Source organism: Pantherophis guttatus, chromosome 4 (assembly GCF_059756535.1).
Source record: "Pantherophis guttatus breed Tessera chromosome 4, ASM5975653v1, whole genome shotgun sequence".
Classification (NCBI taxonomy): Eukaryota; Metazoa; Chordata; class Lepidosauria; order Squamata; family Colubridae; genus Pantherophis; species Pantherophis guttatus.
In genome coordinates, this window is record NC_142066.1 from 38418507 (window position 1) to 38435542 (window position 17036).

The window sequence follows — 17036 nt, forward strand, 5'->3', positions numbered from 1 at the left end:
TTTAAGAATATTCTATGAAATGTGATCACTAATAGTATGTCCACACATGTGAACCATGTCATGTGAAAATGGGAACCATGTCAGCTCTTTTCCAGTCCCCTGGTAGTTACCCAGTGCTCCTGATTTTTTGTAAGATATAGTTCACTGATTCTGAGAAGATGTCTGCTGGTTCCTTCAGAATCCTGGGATATAATCTTTCTGGACCTGATGATTTCAACTGGTTTAGAGGGAATAGGTGTTATTTTATCATTTTCCTGCCTATTTTGACTTGTATTACTAATCTGTCTTTTACATTACTGTTTTTGATAGATGGGATTGTTTTTCCCTTTTTGTAAAGACAAATGTAAAGAATGACAACCAGTTCGGTTTTCTCCATGCTGCTCATAACCTTCTTGCCATTTTCTCCCATTAATAGAACAATAATTTCCCTGACTTTTTATTGTTTTTTACATTTTGATATGCATCTACTACAGTTTCATAATCCTACATATTCTTACAATGTGAATTACTTAATAAATTGAGATGTCAAATTTTGAATGTCAACATGTTCTAAGGTTCCTTACACCACCACCACCACTACTACTACTACTACTAATAATAATAATAATAATAATAATAATAATAATAATAATCATCATCATCATCATCATCATCATCATCATCAAATGATTTTTACACAGTGTACTTTGGAAGAGGATATAAGAGGGGAAATATAATGCCTTTCCCCCCTTTTTTTACTGAGACACCTCTTTTTAATCTGAAGTTCTCTAATGAAATGGTGAAACATGAATTTATTAGGAAAAAGAATAGAATTAAAAAATTTCTGCCAGATTCAGATTCTCTTTCTAGTTCAGTTGTCAAGAAGAATGGTAAAAGGATGGTTTTTTTAAAAAAAAATCTTGTCTTACTGGTTGAATGACAGATGCATATGTCTCAAACTTTTTTGCATAACATTTAAAAAAACATTGAACATATTGCTAGAGTAAATTCTATAGAAATTTATTCCACATTTGGAAATTAAAGCATATATTGAATAAAGCGTCCTGTCATGTGCATAAAATATAGATTAAAGAATCTTACAACATTACTTCTAGTCTAGTATAAATATAGCGGGAAATGGATCCTGGAGTTTACATGTATATAGAATTTTTAAGGACATTTTGTTATGCTGAGATACATTGTTTGAGATTATTGTAAAGGCTAACATATACCCTATTATAATTAGTTATTATTAATAATAATTATATTTATTTGCTTTGAAATTTAAATAGAAATATTATCTATCATTAGAAGGAAAAAGAAGAGGATAATGAGGAAAAAGTTAGTGGAGTCTGTTACAATGAGAAAAGGTGCACCATTGGAGGACTTTAAGGACTACATCATAGAGAGATCATTATAGTGAAACTTTATGTGGCCACTAAAAATTAACACACATTTAATGGCACATATTCTGTCTGTCTGTCATCTATCTATCTATCTATCTATCTATCTATCTATCTATCTATCTATCATCTATCAATCATCTTCCATCTATGTATCAATCATCTACCATCTATCTACATAAAATAATACACACCACTACACCTTATTTTCTTTCATAGTGTCACTTTAATAGATCAAATGGTAATGTGTCAAGTATGTCAGGGATTCAAAGAAAGGGGGTCTGTTAAGCAGGATATGTCCAGATGATAGAACCTGAGAGACCGACAGCTAAAGACTATCATATAGAATTATCCTACCCATTCTGATGATTATATATAAAACATTCTGTTTCTGCAGAACGTGTGTAGAGGAGTTGATTGAAATTACATTATTCATAATCTGAGTGACAATGTTGAATCACTAAATTAAGGGAAAAGGGGGAAAATTGCATCATTATCTCATAAAGATGTGGTTCTATATGCTCTAGAACCTTTCTTTAAAGCAGTCTAATTACAGAGAAATAAGGATACACTAATTCACTATTACAGAATGCAAAATGTGGTCTTGAATTTGGCATTCTGAACCATTTTCTAATTCATTACAATTCTAGAGAGAAATTCCTGTTTGATTATAGAACAAATATTTCTTTGCAAACACAATGTACAAGAAAAATACGTACAAAATAATAAAGTTATTTTCTAAAGCAAATGGGGAAAATGTTGAAAATAATACTTCTTTTTTATTAAAATATGAGAACAAAGAAAAACAGATACTACATGTCTCGAGAAACCAAAGACAATTTTCAATGTTCAAATAACTAATACAACTTTTACTCTCATTGATATGCAGAGAACCTTGAACAATTGTTGAAAAGTTATTTTTCTACATTCCATCAAAACAGACAATGTTCTTAATTTCTCTTCCCAAAAGTCACATGCAAAATGAAGACCAGTTTCAAAGCTAGAGAGCTTGATCAGTTTACATCAACTCAAGAAAACAAAACTTCTTCTGCCTAAAGCCCTTCTCAGAGCTTTTTTGACATCTTTGTTTCTGAGGCTATAGATAAGGGGATTCAAAATTGGGATAACTAAAATGTAGAACACTGACACAATTTTACTCTGGAAAGAGGAAGATATGGATGCTGGCTGAGCATAAATGAAGAAAACAGTCCCATAAAAGATGTTATGTGAGATGCACAGGTAGAAAAAGCTTTCTGCCTACCATCTGCTGAATGCATCTTGAGAATGGTGGAAAGTATATAAGCATAGGAGGTGAATATCACTCCTGTAGTAATGGCAATGATAACATTGCAGAGAGAAAAATCACAGCTTCATTGATGTATGTATTTGTCATAGCAGCATTCATGACAGCAGGGACATCACAGAAGTAATGGTTGATCTTGCTATGATTGCAAAATTTGAGATGGAAAGAAACAGTAGTCTGTATCACACCATTGGCACAACCACATACATAAGAAGATGCCACCAAATGATGACAAGAAATCTTTTACATCTTTAATGGATAAAGGAGAGAATAGCAAATGGCAATGAAGCAGTCATAGACCATGACAGCTAAAAGAAAACCTTCTGTGGTAACAAAGATGGTGAAGAGCATCAACTGGGTCACACAGTCCTCATATGAAATGATATTTTTCTTCTCAATGAAATCTGCTAGAGCTTTTGGAGCAATGACAGAAGAGTAACAGAAGTCCAGGAAGGATAGATTCCTGATGAAGTGATACATAGGTGTATGAAGCTGAGGATCAACATTTATGATTGTGATCATACCACCATTTCCAACCAGTGTGGTGATGTATAATACCAGAAAAATAGTAAAAAACGTTATTACCAACTTCGGTTGGTCTCTGAAACCCATCAGGATGAACTCAGTAACAGTGCTACAATTCTCCATGATACATACCTAAAATAAAAAGACACATAACAAACATGCAATGCTTACAATTTTCTAGAGGTATTAGCAAAAATACATGGACCCAAATTGATACATGAAAAGCACATGAAAAAGAGTTAAATTCAGAATCAATGTGCATTTCTATAAATGCTCATTTTGGCATGGGGGCATTCAATGAGATTGCACCTTAAATTAATTGCCCTTATCTTGTTTACTTAAACATAAATACATATTCATCCTTTTTCCAACATTTATTGTTTGAAGCTATCTCACTTCTTAAATATATGTTATCAAGTTCTCATTTGGCTAGTAAATGAGCCAAATGCTTTTTTAAAAATTATTATTTCATTGCAATGTCTGTTATGCAAATTTTCTTTAAATGCAGTTATATAAACTTAATATCCTTTCCCTGCCCAATTAATGTAATACTAGCTTGTTTTTTTTAAAAAAAAACAAAAACCCAAAACTATATTAAAATATGGTGTTTTATCCAAATTTTAACCATTTGCTTCCTTCTTTTAAAATATTGTATATTTTAAAATATTGTTTATAATAGCTATATTACCATTATCCTTCTCATTTTTTCTCTATCTTCTCCTATTAGTTACATTACATTATTTGTTGTTTGTATGTACACTGAAAGTTTATGCCCCAGAGAAAATTCCTTGCATGTCCAAACACACTTGGCCAATTATTCTATTCTATTCTATTCTATTCTATTCTATTCTATTCTATTCTATTCTATTCTATTCTATTCTATTCTATCCTATCCTATCCCATCCCATCCCATCCCATCCCACCCCACCCCACCCCACCCCACCCCACTCCACTCCACTCCACTCCACTCCACTTCATTCCACTCTATTTCAATTTAGTTATTATTATTTTTTAAATTACCTTTCTGCACAGGTGCCAAGACAATCCCATTAAATATTGATAAAAACAGTAATTTTTTTTTAAATTTAGGGTACAACAGAGTCCATTGTCAAATGTATGAATACTTTAACAGTTATGAAATTTAGTATCCTAGAATTTTACCATTGAGCACTAAAGGGCTGTCTTTAATCATTTAAGAGTGTCAAATTTTTAGCTCTTTCAATATATTGAATCTTCTCCTTTAGCCTAATATTTCCACCCTTGTAAGCCTCTTTTTTCTTATTCTGGCAATTTGTGTAGAAACACTTAAAACATTTTATTTAACTGGCTATCTATTTTGTCATTTGATGAAGTTGGTCACTCGCTATAATAAAAATACTATATTTATTATTATATTATTATCATTATTATGATTATGAATACAACCGTATTAAGTCACAACTGCCAGTTTACTACAACAACTGCTACTATTATTATTTAAGATTTGATCTTCAGTTTGATTTTACCAGTCAGACTGGTAAAAACTTAACATTTCAAGATTTAACTAAGAGCTGTTAATGTCTGAGTATATAGGTAGTTCTAAGGTGGTTTTTTGCTAAATCAGAATATTCAGGTCTAATAAGTTCAAATTTTCCATGTATCTAGGCAACCCTTTGGGTATTGCTCCAAGGGCTCCTATTACTTTTGGTACAACCATTGTTTTCCTCCTCCTCCTCCTCCTCCCCCCTCCTCCTCCTCCTCCTCCTCCTCCTCCTCCTCCTCCTCCTCCTCCTCCTCCTCCTCCTCCTCTTCTTCTTCTTCTTCTTCTTCTTCTTCTTCTTCTTCTTCTTCTTCTTCTTCTTCTTCTTCTTCTTCTTCTTCTTTATTATTAGCATCAGCATCATCATAGATTTTGAACTTCAAAAGAAGATATTAAATTATAAAGGTTCATTTAGACATATATGTACCATAAATTGTTGAAAGAAGTATTTTTTAAGTACTTAAAATATCACTATTCTTAAATCACCTTAAATCAACTTTACTGCTGTTATTTTTTTTTTAGATCAATTTCCCTATTATTATTTTTTCATTATATTTAGGGCAATTTTGCTCTCTCATACTATAAAGAAGAAAAGCTTTGCTTGTCATTGGAAATGAATAGGATTCCAGTACAGCATATAAACCAGTAGGCCAGATACTTATATGGTGCTCTTTTTGGCAGCACATATGCTTCAATTGGAACAACACAGAGAAGGTTGTGCTTAGGTAGAGCTATAAAAATGAGATTAATTTACCACAACATGTGGATAAGGCAAACAGCAAATCCAGCCCTATCATACATTTAGCAAGGGTTTATGATAGAAATATTCTATAGCAGGGGAAAAGTTTATTCTCCATGGTATTATTACATTCATTGTCCACCAACTATTAAAAAAATATTTGTAGTGCATGATGTGGAACTTCAGATGGGTATGTCTAGCTGCTATCATAATTTTGAAAATATGTCCAATATCTTTTTATAAGCATTAAAGAAAATGTAAATTTTTGTCTCTTTTGGTTAAGTCTACTAAATTCCAGAAGAAAAGAGGCATTAGAAAGCAAATATTACAGTTGCTATGGATATATCACTGGAAGACCTGAAGAGTCAAACTGGGAATTGATAACCTTTAAAAAAAAAGTCAGCATTGACTTGAAAGCAGTGAGTCAATTAGTCAGTGAATGGGTCAGTGAGTCCATCAATTAATCTGGATCCATTACAGGAAGCTTTCAAAAAGAGACTGGATAGCCATTTGTTCGAAATGGTATAGACTTTTCTACTTGAGCAAGGGATTGGACTAGAAGACTTCCAAGGTCTCTTCCAACTTTATTATTCTATGTTATATGTTATTCCAAAACATCCGAAAACACCAATATTTCTTTCTTAGTCTGACCTGTAGCAAACCCTTTTGAAAATAAATTTAAAAGTTTTATTCTCAGAGGAACAATAATCCATTGAAAATAAAAGCTACAAGTACTCATATTTTAGACCAATTGTATGAAAATCTAGCTCTCTTGAAAAGTCTATAATGTTGAGAGTGGAAAGAGAAGAGAACACTCAGCACAAAGTGAGTAGTCTCAATTACAGTGGCAATGGATATATCATTATGAGACCCGAAGGTAAAAGTTGGAGATAGATAATCTTAGAGAATGTCTACTTGGGTTGCAGAAGGTCAGCACTGACTTGGTGACACAAATCAATCAATCAATCAATCAATCAATCAATCAATCAATCAATCAATGCCTTGCTAAGTTTCAGAGATTTCATCTCAAAACATGTTGGACTTATTTCACTCAACTTTTACAGCAATATCAAGAATAGTCACAGCAGTATGATTATTTTCTGATTATTTTCTGATTATTTTTTAAAAAGCATTTAAAAAACCCCCAAGGTTGTAAATCCCATGCCTTAATATAATCATTATTAATTCTGCTGCTACAAAACTGCTGATTCTGTGGGTGATTTTCTTGATGGTGAAGCTTTTAGAGCCGTGGTGGTGCAGTGGTTAGAATGCAGTATTGCAGGCTAATTCTGCTGACTGATGACAGCCAGCACCAGTTCAAGGTTGACTCAGCCTTCCATCCTTCTGAGGTCAGTAAAATAAGGACCCAGATTGTTGGGGGCAATATGCTGACTTGGTAAACTGTTTAGAGAGGACTATACAGCACTGTGAAGTGATATAGAAGTCTAAGTGCTATTGCTATTGCTATTGTTATTTTAGCTTCTTTCTGTAACAAAAATCTAGTTTGTTTGGTCCTCCCAAAACTTTTCATTTTCCCTGTCAGCAAATGAAATTCTAGCTGGGAAGAATTTACAGGAAAAAAGCTTAGTTCTTTTTCACTTTTACTTCATTCTTATTTACAATAGTCCTTTTATTTGTTTGTTTCTTTAATCCATTCCTTTCTCTCTTTTTTTCTTTTAATCTTCCTATCCAGATGATTAGTCAGGCTAATCTTCTGATTTTTTTTCTTCCCCTTCCCAGAATATGTCTTTCTTATACTCCAGTGCTTTCTATACCTTTCCATTCAGTAGGCATTTGTTTTATTTATTTATTAAATAAATGTATATGGCTTTCCAACACAATGACTTGGAGAAGTTTAGAAAATTAAAAATTCATAATACAGAAGCCCATAAATTCCCCACTCCTATGGTGGCAAAATGTGCACTCAAGCCAACCACTTGATCAATTCTGCGGCAACCTGGAATGAGTGTAATTGGTATAAAACTCAAATTTGTGCAAAGGCCCGCCTGGCCATGACTGCCAATTGTTCCTTAAGCAGGAGTTGTGAATCCAGGAGAATCACCAGATCACACACCAGACAATTCTGGGGCAGTATGATCCCATCCATGACCAAATATAACAATTCTTTAAGAACCAAAGAGTCCCTAATCCAGAGCTACTCCATCTTGGAGTAGCTCTGGTTCAGTTTCATCATATTTCTCCCCATTCAGACCCCAGCAACCTCCAGGTACAAAGAAAGGGAAGATATAGCATCACTTAAATCACCATGATTAGAGAAACACAACCAAGCATACTAATAATATTTCATTCAGCAGTAACAAATGTAGCTTCATGTTAAACAGAAGTATAGAAAGCATTGAACCCCGAAGAAGTATGCAAAGCATGGATTTCAGGTCAGACTTCTCACTCCCAATCCACACCAACTGAAAACAACCTTGGAAGTCTACCAGACTTACTTCTTTTGAATGAAACTCAGAATTAACTTTTATTAAAAACATGTTTGAGGTGTATGTGTGTGCCTATGTAATAATAATTTCAGAAAATTCAGCATCTAATAAATGAAATGGTGTCATACATATATAAACATAAACTTCAATAGCAATTCAAATGTCAGTAGTTAACAAAGATACATTAGAAGCTAGGTATCAATTTTCCTTAATTGTCGGGTCAGAGCTTCTTTAACCTCTCTGTTTCTTAAGCTGTAGATTATGGGGTTCAACATTGGGATGACAACTGTATAAAATAGTGATACAACTTTTCCTTGATTGGGAGAAGACAAAGCCCCAGGTTGTGCATACATAAAAAAAACTGTACCAAAAAATAAGCTGACTGCCATCAAATGGGAGGTACAAGTTGAGAAAGCTTTTTGTTTTCCTTTGACAGATGGTATATTTATTATAGTACTAATAATATAAACATAGGATACTAGGACTACTATAGCTGTGGTCACAATGATAAAGCCACACACTGAAAGGAGCACAAGTTCATTCACAAAAGTAACCGAGCAGGAGATCTTCATGACAGCTGGGACATCACAAAAGAAGTGGTCAATTACAAGTGAGTCACAAAATGATAGAGTGAATGTAAAACCAGTCTGGATGCAGCAGTTGATACAGCCAAAAAAGTAAGAGATGGATAGAAGGCAAGCACACCTTTTCTTTGACATGATGATATGATACAGCAATGGATTACATATGGCAATGAATCGGTCATATGCCATTACAGCCAAGAAAAAGGCCTCTGTGGTTCCAAACAAAGAAAAGAAGAACATCTGAGTTGCACAACCACTGTAGGAAATGGTCTTATTTCCAGTTATAAAACTCAACATAGCTTTTGGAGTGATGACTGAAGAGTAGCAAATATCCAAAAAAGACAGGTTTTTCAGGAAGAAATACATAGGGCTATGAAGTTGGGCATCAACAGTTGTAATTATGATCAGGCCCATGTTCCCCACTAGGGTGATGATGTATATTACCAAAAAGAGAAAGAAGAGAGATATGTGCACCTTTGGTTGATCCTTAAAGCCAATTAATATAAATTCTGTCACTACAGTATGATTTTCCTTTTTTTTTTTTTTTTTTTTCTTTTTTGAATTTGATTTTATTATAACATATAGTAATACAATCGGTACATTTTCGGTTCATTGGTGCAGTTATATACATATATACATCTGCATACATTATTGCTTGTCTTTTGTTGATATTGTTTCTTGGAGCTAGATTTAATTTCAAACATTTAAAAATAATAGTGCTCAACTCCCTAAGACTAAATCTAATACTATTCATATAGATTTTGTTAATTAGTTAAAATTTAATCTCTATTACCTTCTTTATTTCTTTCCCCCATCCATTCGTACCACATGTCCCACACGCTATAAAATTCTGAATCTTCTCTGTCATTAATTTCTGAAGTCAATTTGTTCATTTCGGCGCACTCCAATATTTTTCCAATAACATGTTCTTGAGGTGGTATTTGTTTTTCTTTCCAATACTGGGCAAAGGAAATTCTAGCGGCTGTCAGAATATGTATAATTAAATACTTTTTCTTTTTTGCATATTCAGTTTTCAAAATTCCCAGGAGAAAAGCTTTTGGGTCAAAATCAAAATTTTCTTTTATTATTTCTCTAATCCATACCCATATCATCCTCCAGAATTTTTGTGCCTGATTACATGTCCACCAGCAATGATAAAAAGTACCCTGCTGATGGTCACATTTCCAACATTTAGGGCTCGAATTGGGGTAGATCTTCGCTATCCTGGCTGGGGCCATATGCCATCTATAAAACAGCTTGTATTGGTTTTCCTTATAAGCCGTCGCCTTTGTCATTTTAAGGTTGTTATTCCATATTGAATCCCATTCGTTCAAATTTATATTCTGTCCTATATTTTTGGCCCATGCTAACATCGGTTCTTTAACTACTTCCTCTGCCATATCATACTCCAATAAATAATTATATAATTTAGCTAAAATTTTGTCGTCCGTACCCATCCATATCTTATCAAATCCATTTATGCTCATTTCAATGCCGAATTCCTCCTTATCTTTTTTATATCTGGATTTAATTTGGTTATATGGCCACCAGTCTATAGAAATACCTTGTTCCATCAATTCTTCCCTTGTTTTAAGGTTCCCTCCCCCATCTAATAATTCATTGTATCTGAACGTTTTACCCATTTCTAATACATTTGGATATATTATAGCCTCCATGGTGGAAAGCCATCTCGGAATTTTCCTATAGTGCTTCTGTCTCATCTCTCCCCATATTTGTATCAAGATCTCCCTTATTTTATGTCTATGGAAGTAAGTTTTTATCTTCTTCCCAGTATCCCAGAGATATGCATGCCACCCCTTCTGGAGATCATACCCTTCTAGAGTTAACAGTCTTTTATTTCTTAGGGTTGCCCATTCTTTCAGCCATACTAGGTTTGCAGCTTTTTGATATAACTCCCATTTAGGTAATCCGAAACCCCCTCTTTCCTTCTTGTCCTGTAAATTCCTAATCGCTATCCTTGGTTTCTTTCCCTCCCAAATAAATTTCCTGATGATGCTATTGAGCTCCAGAAAGAATTTTTTATCTAATTTAACAGGGACCGTTCGGAATAGATACAATAACTTGGGTAATATGCTCATTTTTATTGCCGCGATTCTGCCTAATAATGATACTCTGGTTTCTCTTCAGATCGTATAAATCTTTCGCCTTTTACAGTATGATTTTCCATCACTTATTTATGGCTAGAGGATATGTCAGGATAAATAGTCATTTACCAATATTTTTTGTGAAAGTTAGAAATTAGTGTTTGAGTAGAAATTGCCTTTGTACCACACGTGAAAATCTGAAGAGGTCATTATTAGCATGCATGTGAAATAAAAGCTGTTTGTGAAATTCTGCAAGCAGAAAAAGATACATATTAATTAATACTAATGTTACTTTCATTATAGAGCATAATGCATATGAATCTGAAACTGATAACAGAAGAGATCCATCAATCAGGAGCATATCCCATTAATGTTTTGGTGATATCCAAGTCATTCAAAGTCTTCTGGAGCTGAACAGTATAGAAACCTGATAAAGATATGGAACAAGAATGGATATAAATCAATCTGAAATTAAACTTGAAATTAAATGTGCTATATAGATAATGGATTTCTTTGTCAAATACTAAAAAAAAATGCTTCCAATATGGGGAAGATATATATATACAGTCAGGTCCAGAAATATTGGGACATCGACACAATTCTAGCATCTTTGGCTCTATACACCATCACAATGGAGTTGGAATGAAACAAACACAATGTGTGTTAACTGCAGACTGTCAGCTTTAATTTGAGGGTATTTACATCCAACTCAGGTGAACGGTGTAGGACTTACAGCAGTTTGTATATGTGCCTCCCACTTATTAAGGGACCAAAAGTAATGGGACAATTGGCTTTTCAGCTGTTCCATGGCCAGATGTGTGATATTCCCTCATTACCCCAATTACAATGTGCAGATAAAAGGCCCAGAGTTCATTTCAAGTGTGCTATTTACATTTGGAATCTGTTGCTGTCAACTCTCAAGATGAGATCCAAAGAGCTGTCACTATCAGTGAAGCAAGCCATCATTAGGCTGAAGTAACAAAACAAACACATCAGAGAGATAGCAAGAACATTAGGCGTGGCCAAAACAACTGTTTGAAACATTCTCAAAAAGAAGGAATGCACCGGTGAGCTGAGCAACACCAAAAGACCTGGGAGACCACGGAAAACAAGTGTGGTGGATGACCGAAGAATTCTTTCCCTGGTGAAGAAAATACCCTTCACAACAGTTGGCCAGATCAAGAACACTCTCCAGGAGGTAGGTGTAAGTGTGTCAAAGTCAACAATCAAGAGAAGACTTCACCAGAATGAATACAGAGGGTTCACCACAAGATGTAAACCATTGGTGAGCCTCAAAAACAGGAAGGCAGATTAGAGTTTGCCAAACAACATCTAACAAAGCCTTCACAGTTCTGGAACAAGATCCTATGGACAGATGAGACTAAGATCAACTTGTACCAGAGGGATGTGAAGAGAATAGTATGGAGAAGGAAAGGAATTGTTCATGATCCTAAGCATACCACCTCATCAGTGAAGCATGGTGGTGATAGTGTCATGGCGTGGGCATGTACGGCTGCCAATGGAACTGGTTCTCTTGTATTTATTGATGATGTGACTGCTGACAAAAGCAGCAGGATGAATTCTGAAGTATTTCGGGCAATATTATCTGTTCACATTCAGCCAAATGCTGCAGAACTCATTGGACGGCGCTTCACAGTGCAGATGGACAATGACCCAAAGCATACTGCAAAAGCAACTAAAGAGTTTTTGAAAGGACAGAAGTGGAATGTTATGCATTGGCCAAGTCAATCACCTGACCTGAATCCCATTGAGCATGCATTTCACTTGCTGAAGACAAAACTGAAGGGAAAATGCCCCAAGAACAAGCAGGAACTGAAGACAGTTGCAGTAGAGGCCTGGCAGAGCATCACCAGGGATGAAACCAGCGTCTGGTGATGTCTATGCGTTCCAGACTTCAGGCTGTGATTGACTGCAAAGGATTTGCAATCAAGTATTAAGAAGGGAAAGTTTGATTTATGATTATTATTCTGTCCCATTACTTTTGGTCCCTTAACAAGTGGGAGGCATATATAAAAAACTGCTGTAAGTCCTACACCATTCACCTGAGTTGGATGTACATACCCTCAAATTAAAGCTGACAGTCTGCAGTTAACGCACATTGTGTTTGTTTCATTCCAACTCCATTGTGGTGGTGTATAGAGCCAAAGATGTTAGAATTGTGTCGATGTCCCAATATTTCTGGACCTGACTGTATATATATATATGTATGTATGTATGTATGTATGTATGTATGTATGTATGTATTAGAATTTCTTAGAAAGCAAAAATATAACTGTGACAATGTTAGAAATTTTAAATAAAAATGGGAAAATGATATAATCAAGTGATCAGAGCTGTATTATTAGGATGGTCATCACAAATGACTACACCAGAGAATTAGAAAGGACATATAGTATTTAAAAGTAAATAAATTTATTTTGTACTATGTTGACGTTCAAAACTTTAAAAATATTAAAGGTATCATCACAGGTTATAAACTGTTTCAGGTAAAACTTGTCTTTTCTTTGGAACAGCTAACCTCCTGAAATAATACCTTTAACACCATCAAACAATAACTTCTATCAATCCCAAATCCTTAGGAAGGACACGGTAAATGGATAAAAATGCTAAATTCAATCTAAACATCTGCCTGATTGTTTGACCAACTATAACTCAATTTCAAAAAGCTATGTTGCTGAATTACAAAAAGCTACTTTGCTTGAATCAGAATAGGATAGGATAGGATAGGATAGGATAGGATAGGATAGGATAGGATAGGATAGAATAGAATAGAATAGAATAGAATAGAATAGAATAGAATAGAATAGAATAGAATAGAATAGAATAGAATAGAATTTTTTATTAGTCAAGTGTGATTGGACACACAAGGAATTTGTCTTGGTGCATATGCTCTCGATGTACATAAAGGAAAAGATACATTCATCAAGAATCATAAGGTACAACACTTAATGATAGTCATAGGGTACAAATAAGCAATCAAATCATATTAGGAAACAGTCAATATAAATCATAAGGATACAAGCAAGAAAGATACATAGATACATTACGATATCTTAGTTTTTTGGGAAGAATTTGTTATGAATGAAATCCAACTGTAGCTAAAGAACTAGAAGCTGTGATTTCACATAGTTGTAAATATAATAATAATAACAGTATAGATAAGAGTTCTATACTCTATTATAGACATTTATATCCCACATATTACCATGAACTGGAACATTTCCTACTCTCTGGCTACAGAACATAAATTCCAGTTTCTAGTGACAGCAACAAATCTTGTTTGTCAGAATGTAGAGACTGATGCAATTTCTTATGGACACCTTCCTTGCAGCAGTGGGTTTCCAATATTCTTACTACCGAGTTGCCACGTACATGCTCACTTCACACATGTGCGTGCCTTCCATGCATGCTGCTGGCCTTCTGCACATGTGCTTTGCTCCCTCGCACACCTTCCGCGCATAGGCCCGGCCTTGAAACCACTGGTACGGGTGGGCAGGCCCACCCGCGATCTCTGCTACCGGTTTGCCTAAATGGTACGAACCAGCTGAATCCCACCTCTCCTTCCTTCCTTCCTTCCTTCCTTCCTTCCTTCCTTCCTTCCTTCCTTCCTTCCTTCCTTCCTTCCTTCCTTCCTCACTCCTACTATCAATGCAGCTGATAGTAAGAAATGGTGCAAAAAATGAAATTAGTATTAGCTATTGTTATTCAAGGTCACTGATATGTGTGAGCAATGAGAAATATCATGTGTATGTAGTAGTAAAACACTCGAACATTGCTGTTATTTGCTTGTTTAATAAACCACACACAAAACCACATCTACCCTATATCATTTCTTTATTACTCTGTATGCCACACTGTTGTAATGCTTTTAGCCTTACAAGTTGTTAGCTTCATGGTTAATTTTAGTCCGTTTCATGGTAACTACTTCAGCAGAAGTTTGAAAAACTGCAATCTAAACATTTAGTCATTAAGTCATAGTCATCAAAACTGGGAAACTAGCAGAAAGAAATGCACACAATTGCCATCCTAATATTTTCTTTTGCTGCTAATTTAGTTAAAAAGGAGTCAACTCCCAAACTGTCTGTTATTGTAGAGAAAACCAATCTCATTATATCATTGCTGGATTTGTTCTTGTTGTTGCTGCTGCTGCTTATTTTCAGTAACTGTTGATTTTAATTTTGCTAATTATTTTACTCCTGTGCTGAATTTCTGCTAAGCTTATTGATTTTATTTTTAATTTATTGAAATGGTCTTTCCTGTTTTTTACATTTTGATTGTAAAACATTTGAGTTACAATGTAAACAGCATGGATTAAACTCAATAAATACATTAATTTCAAGGTCAAAGTCCTGCATCTCAAATGAGAAACTTTTGAAATGCCATGAAATGAAAAAGCTTTTTACACACATGGATACTGAATTACTGAACTAACTGAACTCATCTTGAAACTCATGTCACTTCCTTAAGAGAAAATTTCAGCTTCAGTATTTTTACTCACCTCTGGAAATAGAACAAACTTGCAATGTTGTTTTTCTGTTTAACATGATTTCTTCACCAGTCTATGAAGCAAATGCACTCTGCAAATCTTTTTTTCTTTTCTTTTCTGGGTTCAAATATAACACATTTATGAACAATCACATTACACCTGAGGCCCAATATTAAACATATGATCTCTTGAGTATAATCTACTTATAAATTATACAAATCTAAATGGAGATTATTTGTTGACTAATCCTAATGGCTGCTTCATGTATATACTTCACAAAATTTTAAATATGGCTTCTGTTTTTAACTTTCAAAACCTAGCACTCTTAATAATGGACTCACAAAAAAAGTACTGATTTCTTTCTTCCAAAGTGTTTCCTGGAGTGTCCATGCTATTATATTCAAACAACAAAATCCCATTCTTTCCAGTAGAGTAATTGGAAAAATCCTTTTGAATTCATGACTAGTATTACTTTAAATAGGTTACTGAATTTGGACCCAACTTCTTATTGTTTTCATTTTTGTTATTTATAATTACTGTTATTAATTTTTTTTATGTTTCACACAAGTATGTTGCAAAAGCACCTTGGTTAAAATATAAAATAAGTTTTTATTTTATTAAGCATCACTACATTTCAATCTAGCCATAATAGTCTACAACAGGGATGTCAAACTCAAGGCCTGTGTCCTGAATCCAGCCCACTGAGTGTTTAGATCTGGCCCATGGAGCTTCCCTGGAAAGAGCAAAAGACCAGCCCATGGTGCCTCTGGCAGTGAAAATGGAGTTCAGGAGGGCTATGCACTGGCCTGGGCTCCATTTTCACTGGCAAAGGGCTGCAGGATGTCAAGCTGGTCATGCCCACCCTGGCCACACCCACTCACTCCCTGAGATCAAACACAACTCTGATGTGGTCCTCAATGAAATTGAGTTTGACACCCCTGGTCTACAAGCAAGAACTGGTGGGTCTCAAAATAGACAAAATAATAGAAATTGAGGAAGCTAAATTGCTCTGGGACATTAGAGTTCAAACAGGCAAGTACCTGCCATACAACACTCCAGATTAATAATTATCAAGAAGAAACACAAAAGAAGTCTGCATTGTGGACATTGCAGTAGCTGGAGACAACAGAAGAGAAGAGAAAATATATATAAAAAACAATAAAATACAAAAATCTGAAGTAGCAATAGCATTTAGACTTATATATTGCTTCATGGTGCTTTCACAGTCCTCTCTTAGCAGTTTACAGTTGGCATATTACCTTCAACTATCTGAGTCCTAATTTTACCTACCTCAGAAGGATGGAAGGTTGAGTCAACCTTGAGCTGGTGGGATTTGAACTGCCAAACTGCAGTTACCAGTCAGCTGAAGTAGCTTGCAGTACTGCACTCTAACCACTGTACTACCTCAGCTCTACTTCAAATAGAAGTAGAAAGATTGTGGCAAAAGAAAGCAATTAACTGGTGGCAGGATGGATATAGTTATAAACATTTCTCTCATTTAGAATTATTGGAAATATTTAAAGTAGACAAATTAATTTATGGTTTTGAACATTCTAAGACTGAGTGATTAAATATATAAACTTTTATTGAAATTGGAAGTAGAAGAACAAGTGAAATAATATACGATAAAGTAGGGCAAAAACTTTAGTTATAATAGGCAGAAGGAACAACAGGAAAATATGTGGCTGTAGGGATTGAAATTTACATTATATTATAATTTTAAAGAAACAATATAAGATGATACACTGTTAGTGTATGTCACCTGATAATTTTTAAAAATTGTATAAATGTATCTTTATGAAATATCATGTTTGGTTGACATCTAAAAAAAGCCTCAAAAACATATATACTATAGTTTAAAAAAATTAGAAAACAATATACAATCAAATGAAAGGTTTTTGAACATTGTTTATGTTTATAACTTA

At 34.4% G+C, this 17036-nt stretch overlaps 2 protein-coding genes across 2 annotated transcripts; both read right to left on the bottom strand.

Annotated features, from left to right (window-relative positions):
• Positions 1-2405: 2405 nt before the first annotated feature.
• On the bottom strand, positions 2406-3333 carry LOC117668907 (olfactory receptor 9S13-like). The gene is given in 3 exon segments (XM_087893641.1): positions 2406-2602; positions 2605-2745; positions 2748-3333. Coding segments are annotated over 3 exon segments (924 nt in total).
• Positions 3334-8106: 4773 nt separating this feature from the next.
• Positions 8107-10965, bottom strand: LOC117668836 (olfactory receptor OR9H1-like). Its single transcript, XM_034422890.2, has 2 exons — positions 10897-10965; positions 8107-9051 (listed from the first exon to the last, which is right to left on the bottom strand). Exons 1-2 carry the CDS (start codon positions 10963-10965, stop codon positions 8107-8109), a joined length of 1014 nt encoding a protein of 337 aa, XP_034278781.2.
• Positions 10966-17036: the final 6071 nt, after the last annotated feature.

Coding starts and splice junctions, on each gene's coding strand:
- LOC117668836 (XM_034422890.2), bottom strand. CDS start 10,965: ATGCTCCTGATTGATGGATCTCTTCTGTTATCAGTTTCAGATTCATAT. Junction 9,052..10,896: donor CATTATGCTCTATAATGAAA/GTAACATTAGTA, acceptor AATTCAAAAAAG/AAAAAAAAAAAAAAAAAAAA.